General features: G+C 39.7%; 2 protein-coding genes and 1 pseudogene across 4 annotated transcripts; 1 reads left to right on the forward strand and 2 right to left on the reverse strand.

Moving 5' to 3' along the window:
• Window positions 1-763: 763 nt before the first annotated feature.
• Window positions 764-1,756, reverse strand: LOC129841602 (ecto-ADP-ribosyltransferase 4-like). Its single transcript, XM_055909982.1, has 2 exons — window positions 1,679-1,756; window positions 764-1,537 (listed from the first exon to the last, which is right to left on the reverse strand). Exons 1-2 carry the CDS (start codon window positions 1,754-1,756, stop codon window positions 764-766), a joined length of 852 nt encoding a protein of 283 aa, XP_055765957.1.
• Window positions 1,757-10,530: 8,774 nt separating this feature from the next.
• LOC129841053 (GPI-linked NAD(P)(+)--arginine ADP-ribosyltransferase 1-like) lies at window positions 10,531-13,789 on the reverse strand (annotated as a pseudogene).
• Window positions 11,595-20,782, forward strand: LOC129841596 (C-type lectin domain family 4 member M-like). 3 transcript variants are annotated; one of them, XM_055909976.1, is made up of 8 exons: window positions 11,596-11,727; window positions 13,235-13,368; window positions 13,476-18,342; window positions 18,490-18,591; window positions 18,686-18,940; window positions 19,060-19,202; window positions 19,304-19,404; window positions 19,732-20,782. In XM_055909976.1, the coding sequence occupies exons 3-8, from the start codon at window positions 18,201-18,203 to the stop codon at window positions 19,871-19,873; spliced, it is 885 nt and encodes a 294-aa protein (XP_055765951.1). In that variant the 5' UTR covers window positions 11,596-11,727; window positions 13,235-13,368; window positions 13,476-18,200; the 3' UTR covers window positions 19,874-20,782. The 3 variants fall into 3 exon arrangements, with proteins under 3 accessions (XP_055765949.1, XP_055765950.1, XP_055765951.1); XM_055909974.1 differs by having other exon boundaries at window positions 11,595-11,727; window positions 13,476-18,591; XM_055909975.1 differs by lacking the exon at window positions 13,235-13,368 and having other exon boundaries at window positions 11,595-11,727; window positions 13,476-18,591.
• The last annotated feature ends 343 nt before the right edge of the window (window positions 20,783-21,125 follow it).

Below are 21,125 nucleotides of genomic sequence, written 5' to 3' on the forward strand. Positions count from 1 at the left end.
GACGCCAATTTTGCTCTGTAACAGTACTGTGGAGCCAGCCAGTCAATCCTTATTTGGCCATATGATTGGTCAGAAGCCATGTTGGACTGTTAGAAGTATTCTATGGAAGAACATTCCAGAACATTAATTGTATAATTCCATGATGCCTTATGTTGTCTTTTTGTGAAAGCAGTAAATGTTTTAATGTTTTTACATGATTTTGAATGTTTCATGGGATTTTTTTTTGGTAGTTTCGGGCATTGGTAGTTTTGGTAATTGGTAGTTTGTAATTGGTAGTTTCGGGCATCACTTTATTTGTGGCTTTATGTGCCACCTCGGCGGAAGTAATTAAGCATAACTTTATTGAACAGTTAAACTTGTCATGTAATATTATAGATTAATCCATGGCCCATTTTATAATTTCACTTTGTCTAAACGTAGTCCGTTAATAGTTCAAACAAAAAATACATGACGAATACAGTATTCTTGCTCAATGATTTTCTTTATTCATGTTGAAACAAGCTGCAGAAAACATGTAAGTGCTTTAAAGTCTCCTATGGAGTCTGATACACAGGCTAATACACACATCCTAATAATAACTATTTCATGTAGTCAGAATGATGTTTGTATGTAACATCCACCAATAAACCAATTAACTTATTACAATAGAAACTATGGTCACGTAACATTTGATTGTATTTATTTTTGTAAGAAGCATAAGAATAAGAAGCTGAGCTGGTTGAATTACATCCTCTTTAGGGGAAATGACTCAATGTTAATTTTCTTAATTAATAATTGGCTTCTTAAAGATTTTGCAATTCAGGTTACTCTTGGGTATTCTGGTGCTCTGTAGTTTGTTCACAACATCACACCAAAGTGTTGGATCATCTTCTTTCTTGAGTACTTCAGTAACTTTGAACACTTCATACGGTGGAATCAACACCTCCTCTTCTTTTTTCCCCATTTTGGGGAAGGACTTCAGGTAAGCGCCAAAACACGTCTCTATCTCAAAGCAGGACTTGTCTCCAAATTCAGAATTGTCCTTGTTGAGAGAACTGGAGGCAAAGTAGCCAAATCTAATAGTTGTGTTAACTTTACCCACAAACTTCATTTTGGTTCTTCTGTATGTGGTGTTACAATGTTGTTGTTGTTTTTTCAGGAGGCGAATGGCGTCAGTCAGCAGGAAATGCAGGGAGTGGAACTGGAAGGAGGTTGTATACTTATATCTACTGGTCCGGACTGCTTGGTTGAACTCTGAGTGTATTGAAGGATGACCTGTTGTGTAAGCACAGATAGCCTTGATATGATTATGTGAAAGTTTGTCCTCAATATTGTATTCAGAACTGTCCTTTCGGAATCGTTCCGTCACATTTTTTGCACAACTTTCTGCCCACTTCCAGGCATTTTTGAAGGGCTCTTTGTTTTCATGTACAAGATATCCTTCCTTCTCCACCTTGTTGTACATTTGTTTAGTGCAGCCGTCATACATGTCGTCAACAGAGTCAACGACCATGTCCAAGGATATGCTGGAATTGAGACCAGGCTGATGGAGATGAACCTTCAAAAGAATACGGAGGAGAATACAGAGGAACAGTTTTATATATATTATTATTATGATTTTTACTGTAACAATCTTGTTCTCAGATTAAAAGTAGCAAGACTATATGCTGGAAGCACCATCTTGGAGTCCACATCTTACCATCTTCGAGTCCACACCCAGAGTCCAATCATGGAAGACAAACAGCACAGCAAAGGTTAGGATGTTGTCTCTCCCCATGACTTTAACAGCACCTGTAGTAAAACAACATGTACAGGAGACAAATACCAATCATCATAATAATACCAAACATGATACAACATAGCTTTGATGTTTTTCACATTTTAAAACTAATTGCAAAAAGACCATATAGGAGCTGCTAGTAAACATAAACATACTGGCAATCACTATATTCATTATAGAAATAACTTTGATATTATTCACTTCTAAAAATTGATGGGAGTTTTTGGAAAGCCACCATTTGATAAAGGCTTTATTGTGACGTAAAACTACTGTCAATCAAGTCTCATTCAATAATTGTAATTGTCTTGTCTTGCACTGTGGGTTTTGTCCCGCTTTAAGCTATGGTGCTTCAATAAAATATTCAGTAGTTTTAAAACTGCAACTGCCTCCTACCTACTCCTCTCTACACCTGTGACAACAACCTATTTTGTCTTTGTGACAGTTTAGCAGATGGTTGGAAACAGGGACGGAACATGGTGTGTAAAAGCTGAATTAGCTTGTCTGTTCAGATTAAGATAGCTGACGTCGCCCCCATTGTCTGTTCCTTCTTGCATGTTTCCACCCATCTAAATTCCTGTAGATTATGAGAACAGGATGTCACATACTGAGGTCCCACCCAAACAGCTGTTATCTGTACGCCCAGACTTATGACTAAGTCACATACAGTGGTTCCTCCTTTAAAAGTTGCGAGCTTGCGTCGCTGGACTTAGAGGTACCCAGCGTCACGGCTTCATTGCTCCAGACCACCACAAGGGGGAGTTACAGCACTCAATATGCATTTGGATCCCAAGGTTTTTATATGACCAGTCATATCGAGTGGTTCCAATGACGAATTTGATGTTATGCCACCCATCACTGGTTACTTTCTTCAGCAAAGATGTATGACAAAAACATTACAGTGAAAGCAAATGTAAGCAATTATAATGTCATAACGAGTCAAGCAAAACATTTACAATTGGGAGGAATTTGTTAGTTAATATAGAGACAAACGATTGTGCATATTTTTTTGTCATAAAGTTAATTTACAAAAGTATATATTTAGCAAGTTAGCTGACTAGAGAACATTAGCCAGCCAGCTAGCTAGTGTTATGACATGAGTATGACATTATAATTCGTGTTGTTTAATGTTTTAGGGACTCCTGAGAAATCCAGCACACCAGGCTGCCGTCTTCTGAAACAGTGGATGTAAAGAATCTAGCTAGCTAAAGCATTTACTGCAAATTGAATGTACAGTTGTGTAAGCTTGCCTTGCAATGCAGCTGAAGTAATATAGCTACCTAACTATTTACTTGCTTATTGTGTAGTGGAGGATAAACATAACTGTATGCCTATGGATGTGTAGCTAGCTACAGTATGCAGCCGATCTGTGTATGAACCCTAAAACGTTAGGTTCTGAACTAATATTCATACCAATCTATGAACCTCAGCTATCATAGTTTTTGCATCGACTTCAAGTCTGAATGGCATTAATGAAGCCTATAGACTGAGTAGAATATAATAACTTTGTGTCAAGGATGCAAGTCCTATATACATGTACTGTAGTTATTACCACGCATGAGATCCCCACATTGTAGCCTGTACATTGAATATATTCACTGATCACGTACTCTTCCTTGGCTAATAAAGATGCGGTTCAGGTATGAATCTCTGTGAGACATTATTTTTCAGTCATATCCAATACCAGGTGTATCAAACTCCATTCTTGAATGATGCTGTGTCTGCATGTATGTATTTCAATTATAAACTTCAATAGTGTTTACCACTCCTGCTCCTGGGACATCAATGATTATACATTGTAACTATGCAATAGACTAGAAACATGATTTAAGTAAAGGCTGATTTGTAATTCATATATACAGAAGAAAACAGTACACTATACTTCCTACGCATATCTAACTCCCTTCATCTGCATTAATCTGTGGACACAGGATAGTATTTCAGTGAGAGACTTAATTTCAACCAGTGGAGAATGTGAAACGCTTTCCTGAAAGAAGTTCATTATCCAAGTGTTATAAATACATAATACATGCATTATAATTATGCTAATTGTAATATTATTTTATAAATACAAGTTCAATCTGTACTTCAATGCACCTATGGTGTGTATTATAAAAAAAGAGGAAGAAAGAGGAGGTGGGGAGAGAGGTGCAGAAAAGGAAAGAGGTAAAACAGAGGAGCATGGAAGACAGCATATGATTAATGAATTACAGTGTTACCCTAATATTCTCTCAGTTCATCACAATTACATAGTGTCTGTTGCGGTGTCTCCTAACCAGCCTTGGGCTCGCCAGTCGGCCCAAAACTTATCTTAAGAACGGGTGAGGTGGCGATGACGGGACTGGCTTCCTCTCTCACATCAAAACATACCTGCAGACCAGTCGTCGTCCCCGTACATTTCTAACTGTCCCTAACCAGTTTCTTTTGTAATCTTTCCCCCCTCAGAAACCCCCTGCTAACAAGTTTGAGGCCCTCTTGGAGGTGTGAGACAGATAGTCATCAAGGTGAGTTTGGTGTAAACCACAAAACACAAATAACCTAACAAAGATAATATAAATGTCATTTTGTTCCCAGTGTAATTTTACATGTGCCACTACTGTATTAGATATTCATTATCATGTCCATCTTTTAGGTAAACATATTGTTTTATATTAGTGTCAAAGACACCGTTTAGTGTCAATGTGGATAGACATTAGGTTGTATGACTGTTCACTGCCTCCCTGTGACTTCTGTGGTCTCTGTTAGTCAACACATGGCTGCTGAAAGGATTCTTGATAACTGAGCCCCGCTCCCTCTCTCCTCTAACCCTGTCATAACATTATCCGTGTTCCAGGTTGAGTACATTGCAAACACCTTCCAGATTTCAAAACTCTTGGATAGGTGTTTAACACAGTTTAGGGTTGGGATAAGTGTTAAGGTTATGGCTATTGTTACGGTTAGTAGATAGTTAGTTGAAATGTTACTGAAGCCCCGTTTCCATTTGCACTTTGAAGCCAGACACAGAGCCATGTATTTAGCTTGCTAACATTAGCTAGCAAGCTAATTGGTTAGCGTCATCACTAGCATAACAGACTATCTAGCTTTATTCCTACCTTGCTAGCCATGACATTGGCTATTTGCTAGCTAGGAAGCCAAGCCAACCACATGACTTGTTTGATATGATGTAGCTAGCTAGCTTTCAATATGACCTGGCCAGTTAAACTTACTGATAGCTCTCGTTAGCCCATTCAAAAATAAATGAATGATCCAGCTATGGTGTTAATTCATGTCCTGTCTGACTACAGCAGCGTTGCTTGTCCATTTGCTAGCTAACAGCAACACGCCTATACGAGACAGCTAAACATGGTATCAGCATCCAGCAGTGATCAGCTGGTGGTTCCATAGTAACGACGTCACCAGCACAATTTAGAATCGAGCTGGCACCAGTTGTGAAACTGGGCTGCACTGGCCCGGGTTTCCCTCGACCCAGCTCCAATTAGAGAATTCAATTCGAGCCAGCTTGAATTTGACCCTAATTTGGCCCTAAGGGACTCCCGAGAGGCGCAGTGATCTAAGACACTGCCTCTCAGTGCAAGGGGCATCACTGCAGTACGTGGTTCAAATACAGGCTGCATCACATATGGCCGTTATCGGGAGTTCCATAGGGCGGCGCACAATTGGCACAGCGTCGTCCGGGTTGGGTTTGGCTGGGGTAGGCCGGCATTGTAAATAAGAATTTGTTCTTAACTGACTTGCCTAGTAAAATAAAGGTCAAATAAAAAATAATAATTTGGCCCTAATATTAATGGCCAGTGGAAATTGATACAGAAAAAGTGTTACCAAATGAAATCACACAGAGATTACAATGTTTACTGTATTTTTTTGCACATTTCACAATGTTTTTTCACTAGTCCCTAAATCTGATACCACCACTGTTGTTGTAACATCTTATCAGACTATAATGATATTGTCACGATCGTCAAAGGGACTGAGAGAGGACCAAGGCGCAGCGCGCAGAAAGTACATCTTCTCTTTATTAGAAGAAGGACAAAACGAAACAAAAACAACAAACAGACGACCGTGAAGCTATAAATGACTAAGTGCAAAAACATGCAATGCGACACAGACATAGACAATTCCCCACAAACAGCTAAAGCCTATGGTTGCCTTAAATATGGCTCCCAATCAGAGACAACAATAACCAGCTGTCTCTAATTGAGACCCAATTCAGGCAACCATAGACTTTCCTAGAACCTACACTCAACCATAGACACAGCTAGACACATTCACTCAACACAAACTATACACTACACCCAACACCCCCTTTACCATATAACCACCCAAAAACCGACAAAACACAAACATTCCCCATGTCACACCCTGACCTAACTAAAATAATAAAGAAAACAAAGAATACTAAGGCCAGGGCGTGACAGATATGATAGTTGAACTTACCAGACTGGAGCACGATAGAGGTAGTTTTGTATTGTTCAGCTTCACTGGTTTGCAGACTGTCTGATAAGGTCTACTTATAGCTGGTCAGATTTCTGACTTTACAAGCAGACATGACCATAAACCATGTTCCCACACTGAAGCAGCAAGATAATACGTGCACAAAGTCATACAGATCTTCATGTCTGCACACGTATACATGCATGAGGATGTACACAGCTCTACTTTGGTTCACCACAGGGCCATTTGAAACTAAAAGTGATGCTGCTGAGAAAGAGTTAACGTCCCCCCTTTCTGTCTTCCTCACACTCCCCTCGACCCCAAGATAACCACTGCACCTAATGCCAGTTGTCATGGTCACCGTCTTTCAAGTTGTGTCACTGCATGAGTTCCAGACATTTCTCAGTAACATGTTTTATTTTTCAATTTTGTGGCAGAATCATGTATTCTGTATTGAATAAAATACAATAAAATAAAACATATTAATTGTTGCTTTTTTCCCTGAGCTTTCGTATATCTCCTAGATATAGGACAGACACTTGAAAACCTGATTCCTTTAGATTTTGTTTTTTTACTGTATTTTTTTGCCATTTATGAATATGTTATTCAATGTGTTTCTGTGGACTACAGTAGTAAAGGCCAAATTCAATATTTTATCAAGACATTTCCTTGTATATTTTTCATACCTAAAGGGTTCCTAAAATTCCAAATGAAATAGCTAAAGGATCCAAGGTATGACCATCTAAAAATGACTGCATTTACCCCCGACCCCCCGCCCCGTTGTCAAAGCAACAGTTGTCAAAGCAACAGTTTAGTGTCAAAGCGGATAGACGGTAGGTTCTATGATTGTTCACTGTGTCCCTGTGACTTCTGTTGTCTCTGTTAGTGAATACATGGCTGCTGAAAGGATTCTTGATAACTGAGCCCCGGCCCCTCTCTCCTCCCACCCTGTCATAACATTGGCCACGTTCCAGGCTGACTACAATGCAAACAACTGACAGAACTCCTGGATAGGTGTTTAGTATATCAGTTAACCACATCATATGGTTTAGCAATCTGATGAACATTGGTTGCTGGTTGCAACTGAACTGCAATATATTCGGCCTGGAACGAGACAGCTCTCTCCTCACTGTGGTTGACAGATTGAGCTGTATTGAGCTCTGACTTCACAGATACAGGAAACTACTAACCTTGCTACTGCTCTCCCTCCATCGCGTTTATTTCGAAGCCATTAATGTAATTTATTTCTACAAATACCTTTAAAACTTTTAATCTTTGTTTAAAACTAAATATATTTGTAACCACTTCTAATTATATCTGAGAACAAACATATTTTCTTCAAGTGAAATGAAATTAATATCTTTATAACAGATATACAGGAAGTGGATAAATAGGACAGGAGATGTAATAATACTCAATGCTTTTCTTTATTGGTTTTAACAAAAGCTGCAGTGCACATGACAACAAATGTCAATTCACTGGCAGAAGAAATATGAACAATATAAGCAAACAATGTGGGAAACATTTACAACAGGACAGATGACTAAGCTGGCGCCGGAGAAGGCAGACATTTTACATGTTTTTTTGTTCGTTTATTTGCATTGTCTGTAACTCATTTTTTGTACTTATTTTGTACATAATGTTGCCGCTACCGTCTCTTATGACCAAAAATAACTTCTAGACATCAGCACTGCGATGACTCACCACGGACTGGCAGAGTCCAATTTTTCCTTAACGAGTCTGACGAAGCCGACGCGAACAATATACTGCTTTCTCGGGAACAGGCCCAGATCACCGTCATTTGCATGAAGAGGTGGCGGAGAAAAAGGGACAGGAGGGCAGGCTGCCTTCTGAAAATTCGTAGGCGATCTAATAAACCCCCACTTCCTTCCATTCTGCTAGCAAATGTGCAAACTTTGGAAAATAAAATAGATGACCTACGCGGAAGATTAAACTACCAACGGGACATTCAAAACTGTTATATCTTATGCTTCATGGAGACGTGGCTGAAGGACGACACTATCAACATACGCTGCACCGGCAGGATGAACATGGGTGGTGGACTATGTCTTTTTGTAAATAACAGCTGGTGCACGATATCTAAGGAAGTCTCGAGCTGTTGCTCGCCTGAGGTAGAGTATCTCATGATAGAAAATAGAGGGTTGTGAGGTACTGCACCTACAAGAAACCAACCCTGGTCCTAGAGTGCTGCAGGAACTTCATTTTTGTCATTTAACCGACCTGGAAGATCAGGTGTTGAATTTAGACAATCACTGAACTGATCAATTAGCTAAATTGCTCAATATGGTCTGTAGTTGTGACACAATCCTGCAGTATCTGAGGCAGTCCAGAAAGACGTTTGTCTAGTCTGAGCTTAGTCTGCCAATCATTCCTTTAGCTGGTGGAGTTAAATGCCCTCTTCCGGCTGCTGTGCAGAATGAACCGTGTCAGGTAACTAAAGGCCTCTGGGTACATTAGTGTGTGTTTGGTTTTCAATGGCCCTAATCTGGCACACCTGATTCAGTCTACTAACCATCAAACCGCTGACTATTTGATGCAGGTGTGCCTGTCTGGTGAACCCAGAGGAGAGGGTTGGGAAGTACTGCACCTTGTAGGCAACCCTGGTCCTGGAGTGCCACAGGCAAATCACTTTTTTAATTTAACCGACCTGGAAGTCCAGGTGTGTTGATTCACTGAACTGACCCTACTGTGTGAGACTGGATTTGAATAACCCTCCTCTAAGCTTTCTCTGTCATTCATGCCTTTTGCTGGTTAAGTGAAATGCTTCCCTCTTCTGGTAACTGTGAAGAATGCTCCATGTCACTGCAGCCTACCTAGACTGAAGCATCTGTCAACCCTCTTATTTAAAATGTTTGTTTCCCCAGAATCCAACTTCTAAATAAGTGTGTGGCCTATTTGCAGGTGTGAGACAGTCATATGAAAACCCCTTTATCAGATCAATTAAAAAAGGTCATTGACTAAAATATATCCTTGATTGTTGTACTATTTGATGTTTATTGTCAACCTGCCTCTTAGACAAACCACCTAGACATTGTCTGACATCTGTCTTGACTAATACTAACTAAAACTACTGTGTTCTAATCATACTACATACTATGTAGAATGGAGCCTGGCGATTAATCTCTTACATTAATATTACGCTACATGGTTATTTGTCTGGTTATTGCTACCCTATTTACAATGCACAGTCTAGTTAAAATGTATACAATAAGCAACAAATACTAGACTCACCAATACTGAGAATGTGTCTTCTACAGTCTATCCACTTATCTTATTATCAGCTGATTAACATCTGGGTCTGAAGTGACAATTCTCTTCCTCAATAGCATGTAGTGAAGAACACTAGATTAAAAACTGAAATGATTATGACGTCCTGGCATTGAAAGCATACTCAATATTAGAAATGTCACATATTATAAAACATTGTATTTTCTCATATCCATCAGCCTACTAGTTAGTATGGGGAGTTGGACGTGGCCAGTGTGTTTAGTCATATGGTAGAATGACATACCAGACAGAACCCTACATATAGTCCTTTCTCTCTATTAACCTATGGCCTATAGTGATCTTATACGTTATCAACGTGTGTCAGTTGTGCTTTACTGAGTCTCTCAAACCAGTTTTTCCAGGTGAACAACGTACTTAATGAAACCGACAGAATATCACTCCCATGAAAAGGCTGCATGGTATTTATGGTTGATACTGTAGCTGTGTCATTCATCTTTGTTTTGTCTCCTCCCACTCATCTGAGAGGCGTACGGCCAGTGACCTCACAGACAGGAAACGACTAACCCTTCTCAGTGCTCTCTCACCCAACCCTGTCACTCAGCCTCAGAGAGCCCTCCAAGTTGTATTTTCTCCTCACTCTTGTTATTCTTACACATCATTACAAACTGACCTTAGGTTCAATTGAGTCAGCTTGTCTGGTATAATTCATTACAGATTAGACATGACGGGACACGTGCAATCCTGTCAAGACTTGCATAGTGTGAAAGGTTAACTGTAGGATTTTGTAAACCATGTAATGTGAAGCAAGCTTTAAAGCCAGTACTAACGTGCCATTTCTTTGTACAGACATAAGGTGATTTTAAGGATTTTGAAAACGGTGTAATGTGAAAGAAGCTTCATCATGTTAGCCACAATGTCACTCAGATGTGATGATAGCCGCGGTCACGCTGTACATGCCAGCAAATTTCAAGAAAATATTACACCTGACCAAGACATGTAATCTCAACAATTTCAAAACAGTAGCAGTAAAAAAAATATGCAACCGAGCAATCAATGCAGGTCAAAACAAGCCTTAACAGGGGTTGCGTTCCAGGTCGAATACATTGCAGACGTTGCATTGCATCAACCAATGGTTGTGTGCCACATCATCGACTGCGCAGTCGGGCATCAGATTGCGATATGATGTGGTTAGTTGATATGTTAAAGACCTATCCAGGCATAAGATTAGGCATGTGTCTGCAATGTAGCTGACCTGGAACACAGCCAGAATCTCTACAGTGTGAAGCTGGGGTAATATACAGTAGTTATCAACATAATATAGAGTATTATGTAGCCTGTATATGATGCTCTGATAATGTTTGATTCTCCTCCACTCAAAATGAATTTGCATTTTTACATTTACATGAATTTGCAATTCAGATCACTGTCTACTCCCTTGCTCTTTAGTGTGTAGACGACTTCACACAACAGGTTATTCACTGGTGACTTTGTCTGGATTTTGGTGACTTCAAAAATCTTATAGCGGATTTAAAACTTCCCTCTCTTCAGGAAAGGCTGAGTAAGAAGTTAGCTCAGCGCCAAAGCAAGTGTGGATCTCAAAGCAAGACACATTCCCAAAGTTGGTTAAGTCGGATCTGAAAGAGCTTGTGGCGACAGTGCCGAAACAGATCTCGTGGTTGAGAACACTCAGATCAAACTTCTTGTTGGTTCTGTGAAAGGTTTCCTTACATGTCTCTTGTCTTTCTCTAAGAATCTGAATGGCATCAGTCAGGTAGAAATGCAATGCATGGTACTTGAATGATGTTGTCATATATGCAGAATTGCCCTCTTGATCTGATTTGTTAAAGTCCAGGTAGATCGATTTGGAATTGGGTCCTGGTTTGTTTTTTGTGTACAAATAGATAGCAATGGAATGCTCTGTATTCAAACTGTCTCCATGCGGTTTAGCGTGTGGTTTTGCTATGTTCCAGGATGTATTGAATTGAGGATTAGTGTTAGGGGGGGGGTAGTGCCCCTGTGACAACAATTTTGGACCCCCTTGTGGCCCCGCTAAATGTGGATTATGAAATAATCTTTACATAAGTAATTTTTGCTATCGTTATGTTGTTACATCCGTTATTAGACAGTGGCAACGCGGAACACTAATTTAACACACACATTTTCTAGAGGGACGGCTTTAGGCGGAACACAACAGTATCGTACTACATGCATCTGCAAGTTTTTTTCTACTCAGAAGTTGTAAGAAATTCCGACTAATATTATAGTTTAAGCACAAAGAAGGAAATATAGAGGTGAGTAAAATTGTTAATATGTTGTATTTGTATTAAATGCATAACAGAAGTGTAACGTTAGATCAGCTTATCTTAACGTGGCCGTTTGTTACTTTGTGGCAGTATGAAAAAGGATCAAATATATGATCAACAAACTCATGGTGTTGAGTGTTTTTACTTAAACCACACTCCGTAAACACATTGTAACGTAAAACGGTTAGACATAAAGGGTAGTTTACCTAGCAAGTCAGTTATTTTAAGTAAATTAAGTAATACGTTTTCACCAAAATGAAGAGAAAGAAGGACATAATGTCCTTATTCCAAAGAAAAGACAAGGCAGACAGTGAGACAGAGCTAGATGGTACAGGTGTGAAGAGAGCAGAGAGCCTGCAGAGAGAGCAGGAACACTTCTCCATTGGAGAGACTGAGAGTGAAGGCATAGTAGAGCAGGAAAGTGAGACAGATGGAGCGACTGAGGCTGAGAGTGAGACACCAACAGAGGAGCCTCGTGCGTCCACAAGCAGTGGACCATCAGGTTTGTGATGTTGAATAAATCTGTGGTTACTTGTAAAACAGTGCAATTAGTCAGTTTATATGGTGTATAGAAATGAGTCGGTTTGTGATTGAAATGAATTCTTATTTATTAAGTTATGATGTCTAGTAGTTATCATGTTGATGGTCATGATGAATGGTTAAGTGATGATGTCTAGTAGTTATCGTGTTGATGGTCATGCTGAATGGTTAAGTGATGATGTCTAGTAGTTATCATGTTGATGGTCATGCTGAATGGTTAAGTGATGATGTCTAGTAGTTATCATGTTGATGGTCATGATGAATGGTTAAGTGATGATGTCTAGTAGTTATCATGTTGATGGTCATACTGAATGGTTAAGTGATGATGTCTAGTAGTTATCATGTTGATAGTCATGCTGAATGGTTAAGTGATGATGTCTAGTAGTTATCGTGTTGATGGTCATGCTGAATGGTTAAGTGATGATGGCTAGTAGTTATCATGTTGATGGTTGGATACAGTGCTGAATGGTTAAGTGATGATGTCTAGTAGTTATCATGTTGATGGTCATTATGAATCGTTAAGTTATGATGTCATGTTGATGTTTGGATACAGTGCACGCAGGCAAACACTCACCCACACATACACGCACACATGCACGTAAAGTTCTCCTTTTAAACCTCTGATAAAGATGCAGATATACATTTCCCCCACCACCTCTGAATAACTCTTCACACTGATGTCATACACAGACAGCACACATAGAAAAAAGGCCCTTATATAACCATCGATGGCTGGCCACAGAGTACAACCCATAATGTGAACTTTGTTAGAAGGCTGGGGTGTCAAAGCCTCAGTAATGCTATATGATCTATGTGCAAATTCACTGAGTCAATCTTCTATCTGCTAAAATATATGATCACTTCAATTATATCTTGAATCATTTAAAATGAATGGGAAACAAACACATTTCCATTAGAAGCTCTGATCTGGAACGCTGCGCACACTTGTCTCCAGCGGTCTGTGCGTCGGTAAAAGGAACAGGCCGACCGCCACAGCAGTGAGGCGCCTGTTTTCTCTCCAGGCGACCGGGTCTGGCTCTCCATCTGGAACCTGCCCCTCTGCCTGCCTTGCCGGAAGCTGAGCCCACGGTTTGTGAAGCCGTTTAAAGTTCTGAGGAGGGTTAATGAGGCAACTACCATTTGCAACTCCCTGCTGAATACCGCATTAACAGTACTTTTCATGTGTCTCTCCTCAGGCCAGCGGTGCCTGGTCCCCTCGCTGAGGCTGGTCCAGTGATTCCCCGCTTCCTCTGGACATCGAGGGAGGTCCTGCGTGCCGGGTCCATGAGGTCCTGGATTCGAGGCGTCGGGTGGGCCGTCTCCAGTACCTCATCGACTGGGAGGGGTAGGGCCCAGAGGAGTGGTGCTGAGTTCCTGCGGTGGACATCCTGGACGCTTCGCTGACCAGGGATTTTCCGACCTGCACTGCGTCCCTGTGGTCATCCCCGAGGCTGGTGCAGCACGTCGGGCGGGGGGTATTGTCACGGATTCCCCCGGGACTGCTGCTCATTCCATTCACCAGCTCCGGAGGTCTGCGTCACTGGCCTTCTAGGTGACGCTGAACTAGATCATTACCACCAACCCCGGACTGTCTGTTCTCATTATGCACACCTGGTTCCCATTCCCCCTGATTAGTATATGTGCCCTCTGTTCCCCATTGTCCTTGATGATTATTGTTCCATGTCCGTTGGTCTTGTGATTACCTGTGCTCTGTTGTATCGGCTTTCGTGTTACCCTGTTAGTGTGTTCTTGTTATTACGGGTCTCGTCCCGTGTATTGTTATTCCTGTGTATTTATTAGAGGTTTACAACTCACTCTTTGTTTGGGATACAACCCTGTGTTATTTATATACACGTGTTTGTTTTGGGCTTCGTTCCTGTCATGTTCATGACGTACTCTATTCTGGGTAAATTTCGTATACCTGCACCTGTCTCCTATCATTATGCAATGTGACAATGGCAATCCTCATTACGCACACCTGAGCCCCATCCTGAAGCACACCTGGACTTCAACACTGCCCAGATTACTATCTCTTTATCTGGCGTTCCGTGGCAACACTCTTCAGGCAATATTGTATCTGTGTTCATGTTCAGACATTTCTCTTGTTTTGTATCGCTCTATGTTCAGTATTATTATTCAACTCTGCTTCTTTACTCTCATCGTCATAGCTACAACCTTGTAGTATTATGTTCTTTCAATTAGTAGTACTACCAACAATACGATGGGCAATATTTTTGTCTGGTACAAAGCGCCAAAAATACCGCAAACCTCAGACTCAGGGATTTTATTTACAATCTTTGTTCAACAATTTCCCTTAAAATTAGACAATTATTTAAGTAGAGTTTAAAAACCTGAGCAATACATAAATAGTTTCCTCTTTATAATGCACATTGTTGCACAAGTTCTAAATTTAATGGTAATAATATCAATAAACTATCTGTTGATAAATAACAGACAGTTAGGTTCAGAGTAAGCGTTAAGGTTAGGGTCAAGTTTAGGGCTAGGTTAAGGATAGGTTTAGTACTGTAGATAGTTAGTTGAAATGTTACTGGTAGTCTGTAATGCATCTATCCAAATGAAATCGTACAGAGATTACAATGAGGTTTACTGAATTTTTTGCACGTTGTACAATGATTTTGCATCTTATACCACCACTGTTGTTGTAACATCTTATCAGATTACAATGATCTGATGGTTGAACTTACCAGACTGGAGCACGATAGAGGTAGTTTTGTATTGTTCAGCTTTAGGACATGTGTTTTTCAGGCTGATAAAATCTACTTATACCTTGTCAGAGATCTGACTTTACAAGCAGACATGACTACACACCATGTTCCCACACTGAAGCACCAAGATAATACGTGCACAAAGTCATGCAGATCTTCATGTCTGCACACGTACACATGTATGAGGATGTACCCAGCTCTACCTTGGTTCACCACAGGGGCATTTGAAACTAAAAGTGATGCTTCTGAGAAAGAGTTCACGCTCCTCTGTTCTGTCTTTCTGACGCTCCCCTCGACCCCAAGTCAACCACTACACCGTGTGGTCAGTTGTCATGGTCACAGTCTCTCAGGTTGTGTGACTGGTAGTGACGTCACTGGATGAGTTCTAGCTATTTCTCAGTAACAGGTTTTATTTTAAAATGTTGTGGCATATGTTGCAGAAGAATCAGAATTAGTTAGGTAACATAGATAATTAAGATGTCTTATCACCATAATATGCTTGTATGATATGCTTGTTATTAGATTGTATCCCTTCGGACTCTGGTGTTGGCAGTTGCACTTCCTCCCTCAGTTGGGGCTCAGTCACCTGGGGCCCAGAGAGGGGAGAGATCAGGCTTGTCTTTCACATGTCCCTGGTGCAATGCAGAATATCAGAAAGAGAAGAGAACAGGAGGGAACATTGTCTTCATATGTGAATGTGTCTTCCAAAACATCTGAAGGGATGGTATGATTAATATGGAACCAATTACTTGTCTCCACAATATCTGTGTGCTTGTCACTCCCTCCTTTGGCCTTGGGGGAGATAAGGTTTGAGACAAGATGTGTGGGGTAGTGACTGGAACCATTGTATGTCATCTCTGATGTTGCACCTATCCTGGGATAGTGTAGGACCTAGAGGCTCACTCCCCTCATTGAGCTTGCCCAGGCGTGTGGTCAAAAAGGGGTTTTACTTGAGATGTGAGTATCTGGAGTTGACAATTGATTTATGCCACAGAATGAGTTGGTGTTTTTGTGAAATGAAGTTCCAGGAACGAGATTGGAGCCTTGTCTTAGGAGCCAAACTGAACGATAAGAACATAATTTATGACTCCCATCAGCCATAGTTTGATAATATAATAAATTATATGAATCTATATCATGCTATATGATGTATGTGTGACTTCACAGGGTCCCAATTTTAGATGTGCTAAAATAAATTGTTATCCTGTTAATTGACATATACACTACATATATCCTGACTGAGTTTACAGCGCCCCCAGCCTTCAAATGGAGAACACATTATGGCTCTCACTCTGTGACTGGTGGTGTAGGGGGAAGTTGACCCTAGACACTGATCTTCAGTCAGTTTTGCTGACTTTTCCCTCTGCAAATGGTTAAGGTTAGGATCGGGGTAGGGATTGCTGATCATAGATCTATACCTAGGGGAAACTTCCCCCCAGAGTTTGACTGGCCACTGATGACCATATACAGTTCATTAGGAAAGTATTCAGACCCCCAAACTAAGGATGGTGGGAGTCATATCATGTATTATATTATCAAACGAAGGCCAGGGGTAGTGATATCGGCAGGTAGCCTAGTGGTTAGAGCGTTGGACTAGTAACCGAAAGGTTGCAAGATCGAATCTCTGACCTGACGAGGTAAAGATCTGTCGTACTGAACAAGGCAGTTAACCCACTGTTCCAAGGCAGTCATTAAAAGCATGAATTTGTTCTTCAGCTACTTGCCTAGTTAAATAAAAATAAAAAATGTATATAATGTCTTATATTATCAAACTAAGACTGGTGGGAGTCATATCATGTATTATATTATCAAACTAAGACTGGTGGGAGTCATATCATGTATTATATTATCAAACTAAGACTGGTTGGAGTCATATCATGTACCATATTATCAAACTAAAACTGGTGCGAGTCACATAATGTAGTATATTATCAAACTAAGGCTGGTGGGAGTCATATCATGTATTATATTATCAAACTAAGGCTGGTGGGAGTCATATCATTTATTATATTATCAAACTAAGGCTGGTGGGAGTCATATCATTTATTATATTATCAAACTAAGGCTGGTGGGAGTCATATCATTTATTATATTATCAAACTAAGGCTGGTGGGAGTCATATCATGTATTGCATTATCAAACTAAGACTGGTTGGAGTCATATCATGTATTATATTATCAAACTAAAACTGGTGGGAGTCACATAATGTAGTATATTATCAAACTAAGGCTGGTGGGAGTCATATCATGTATTATATTATCAAACTAAGGCTGGTGGGAGTCATATCATGTATTATATTATCAAACTAAGGCTGGTGGGAGTCATATCATTTATTATATTATCAAACTAAGGCTGGTGGGAGTCATATCATTTATTATATTATCAAACTAAGGCTGGTGGGAGTCATATGTATTATATTATCAAACTAAGACTGGTGGGAGTCATATCATTTATTATATTATCAAACTAAGACTGGTGGGAGTCATATCATGTATTATATTATCAAACTAAGGCTGGTGGGAGTCATATGTATTATATTATCAAACTAAGACTGGTGGGAGTCATATCATTTATTATATTATCAAACTAAGACTGGTGGGAGTCATATCATGTATTATATTATCAAACTAAGGCTGGTGGGAGTCATCATTTATTATATTATCAAACTAAGGCTGGTGGGAGTCATATCATTTATTATATTATCAAACTAAGGCTGGTGGGAGTCATATCATTTATTATATTATCAAACTAAGACTGGTGGGAGTCATGTCATGTATTATATTATCAAACTAAGACTGGTGGGAGTCATATCATTTATTATATTATCAAACTAAGGCTGGTGGGAGTCATATCATTTATTATATTATCAAACTAAGACTGGTGGGAGTCATATCATGTATTATATTATCAAACTAATGCTGGTGGGAGGCTTATCATGTATTATATTATCACTTCAGTTTAATTGTATGTTTAAAACTGATGAGCACTGTGGGAAACAAACATATTTAGATTAGAAACTAAGGCTGGTGAAAGTCACGTGTTGACCACTGTTTCTCATCCACTGTGGTTGACTGACAGAGTTCCACTACCATAAATCAAACAGACACAGGACAGTGCAGTGAGACACTGGTACAGACGTATATTAGAGATAGAAGTAGAAGTTACAGTATTTGATCACAAGTGTGTTAAATTAAGATGTCAGAGGGAGTCTATGAAATCACAGATGGATTTAGAGACGATGAGCCTGATGCGATGAAGAACACAGACATTGATGGCCAATTATATGGCAACGTAGGAGCCTTCAAGCCCAGTCCAAGAAATGGAGTTGTTTCTTCAGGTAAGATTGCATTCACGCACACACAATTACAGACACACATTGAACAGGTGATATTACCCTGTAGTGCTACAGCTTTATTTGTCCCAATCCTGTATGATACAGTAAAACACATTACCAAAGATCTTACTTTAATAATTTGTGATTCAGTACATGTTCAGTGGTGGAAGAGACCCTCTGGAGTTGCTGCAGTGTGTCTGGGGCTGCTATGTGTTCTCCTACTGGCCGGGATCATAGGCCTGTCTGTCTACTGTAAGTTTAGTGTGTTGTCACTGAGATTTAAGTAGTCTACTTAATTATCAACGGTGTGGTAGTTACATGTTAGAATAACTTTTCCGTTTTACAGATGTAGTCATTGGTCATCACAACTCAACAGAGAGAGGCCAGCTACAGACCAGTTACAACGCCCTGACTGAAGAGAGAGGCCAGCTACAGACCAGTTACAACGCCCTGACTGAAGAGAGAGACCAGCTACAGTCCAGTTACAACTCACTGACAAAAGAGAGAGACCAGCTACAGTCCAGTTGCAACACCCTGACTAAAGAGAGAGTCCAGCTACAGACTGAGAGAGATTTTCTTAACGGGAGGTTTACCAATCTCAGTGAGTAAATCTAGAGTAATAAATGTTAATTCATCCCACACACCTTATAATGTGTCTGTATTATTTCATTAAGTGTTCAGTATGATAAATTGAAGGAATTTCATGTTTTCATCTTGTAGAACAAACCTGCCCTGAAGGCTGGCAGAAGTTTGAATCCAGTTGGTACTTCCTGTCTATTGAGACGAAAACCTGGAAGGAGAGCAGAGAGGACTGTCTGGAGAGAGGAGCAGACCTGGTGATCATAAACAGCAGAGAGGAACAGGTGAGAGAGAGAGAGAGAATACTTTTCATCAGTACACTAATATGTGCCGTATTTTATAAATGTATTAAATGTGACATTTTGTAAATCTTTCTCAACAACAGACATTTCTCTTCAACCTCCAAATGAGAGCCTGGATTGGTCTGAATGACTCTGTTACTGAGGGGACCTGGAAGTGGGTGGACGGCACCCCACTGACCACAGGGTGAGAGATTTGACCATTTTACCTTGAGATATGGAGAAAAAAAAGAAAGATGTATTGCTTCCATTCATGTTCATATAAATGTATGTTTCAACTCATGGATGTCATTCCATCAGAATTATAGATTTATCATAGAAAACTAGTAATACATTTAGATTAAAATGTCATTATATAAAAAATACATATCATTGTATATTGCCCATTCTTGAAAATGTTATGATCATTTTACAGAGTGTTGCTTTAAAGCTTAGAAAACATAGGAATATGTCTATAATCGAGGAGGATGTTTGTACCAGAGTGTCTGACTGTCTTGTTCTCTGTGTTGTTTAGGTACTGGAGGGCAGGACAGCCTGATGATAGTGGGCAGGAAGACTGTGCTGAGATATACTATGGACAAGATGACCCTGTACAGACATGGAATGATGACAAGTGTGGCACAAATCATAACTGGATCTGTGAGAAAGTGGTGTAACAATAACAATAACACTCTCTCTCAATTCTCTCAACTCTCTCTCTCAATTCAATTCAACTCAAAGGTTTTATTAGCATGGGAAACATAAGTTAACATTGCCAAAGCAAGTGAAGCAGATAATATACAAAAGTGAAATAAACAATAAAAATGAACAGTAAACATTACTCTCACAACAGTTCCAAAATAATTAAGACATTACAAATGTTGTATCATGTATATATACAGTGTTGTAACAATGTGCAAATGGCTCTCTCTCTCTCTCTCTCTCTCTCTCTCTCCCTCTCTCTCCCTCTCTCTCTCTTTTATATATATATTTATATATATATATATATATATATATATATATATATATATATATATACATATATATATTGATGGTTGGATACAGTGCTGAATGGTTAAGTGATGATTCCACCTGGTGGTTAAGGTGAGAGATGAACTCACCATAGAGGAGAACAAGTTGGATTACAGAGTTGTCTACGGGCTCTTTTTCAATTAGACCTTACTCAATTCCTCCTCACATTCTCTCTTTGACTCCTTCTCCAAACACATTGGAGAATACAATCCTAGGGGAGGGACCTTGGACCTTCTCTAAGAGGGTTGAGGAGGAGATAGGAGGAGAGGAATCTAGGAAAGACTAATTGAGATAGAGCCTTAGTGTCAGAGAGAGACATTGAGGAGGAATAGAAAATTAAGAGAATTAGGAAGAGATAAAAAATATTGTTGTGTTTAGATTTAGAGGAGAGTATGTAGACATATTGTACTCTGGAAAGTGATTCTTCAATATTTTTATTAGAAACGTGTCATATAAATTGCAATAGACTAATGTTTAGTAAAACAAAGTGGGACCAAGTATTAACCAATGCTTATCACTTTAATATTAAGATTAACAAAGTCACAGATTAATAAAAAAAGGATGAATGTCCTTTAAGTCCTTTAACAAGGTCGACCAGCTTCCTGATTGAATGTGATTTGATACTTAAAACAGTGTGACCTGGACACACACAGAGGGCAGAACAGTACTGAGAGGAAACACACACACAAACAAAAATATGCTAATGAAAGGGGATAATGACTCAACACCTTCCCTGTATAAGGGACAATGTGTAGGTTACCAATAGCAACACCAAGCACAATGCACCAGTGGACCTGTCTGCTAAATACCCACACACTCATCATGGTGTCTATCTGCTATGTGTCTCTTCCTGGAGGTTGCTGTATACTACATACCCACACACTCATCATGGTGTCT

Source organism: Salvelinus fontinalis, chromosome 42 (genome assembly GCF_029448725.1).
Source record: "Salvelinus fontinalis isolate EN_2023a chromosome 42, ASM2944872v1, whole genome shotgun sequence".
Taxonomy (NCBI): domain Eukaryota; kingdom Metazoa; phylum Chordata; class Actinopteri; order Salmoniformes; family Salmonidae; genus Salvelinus; species Salvelinus fontinalis.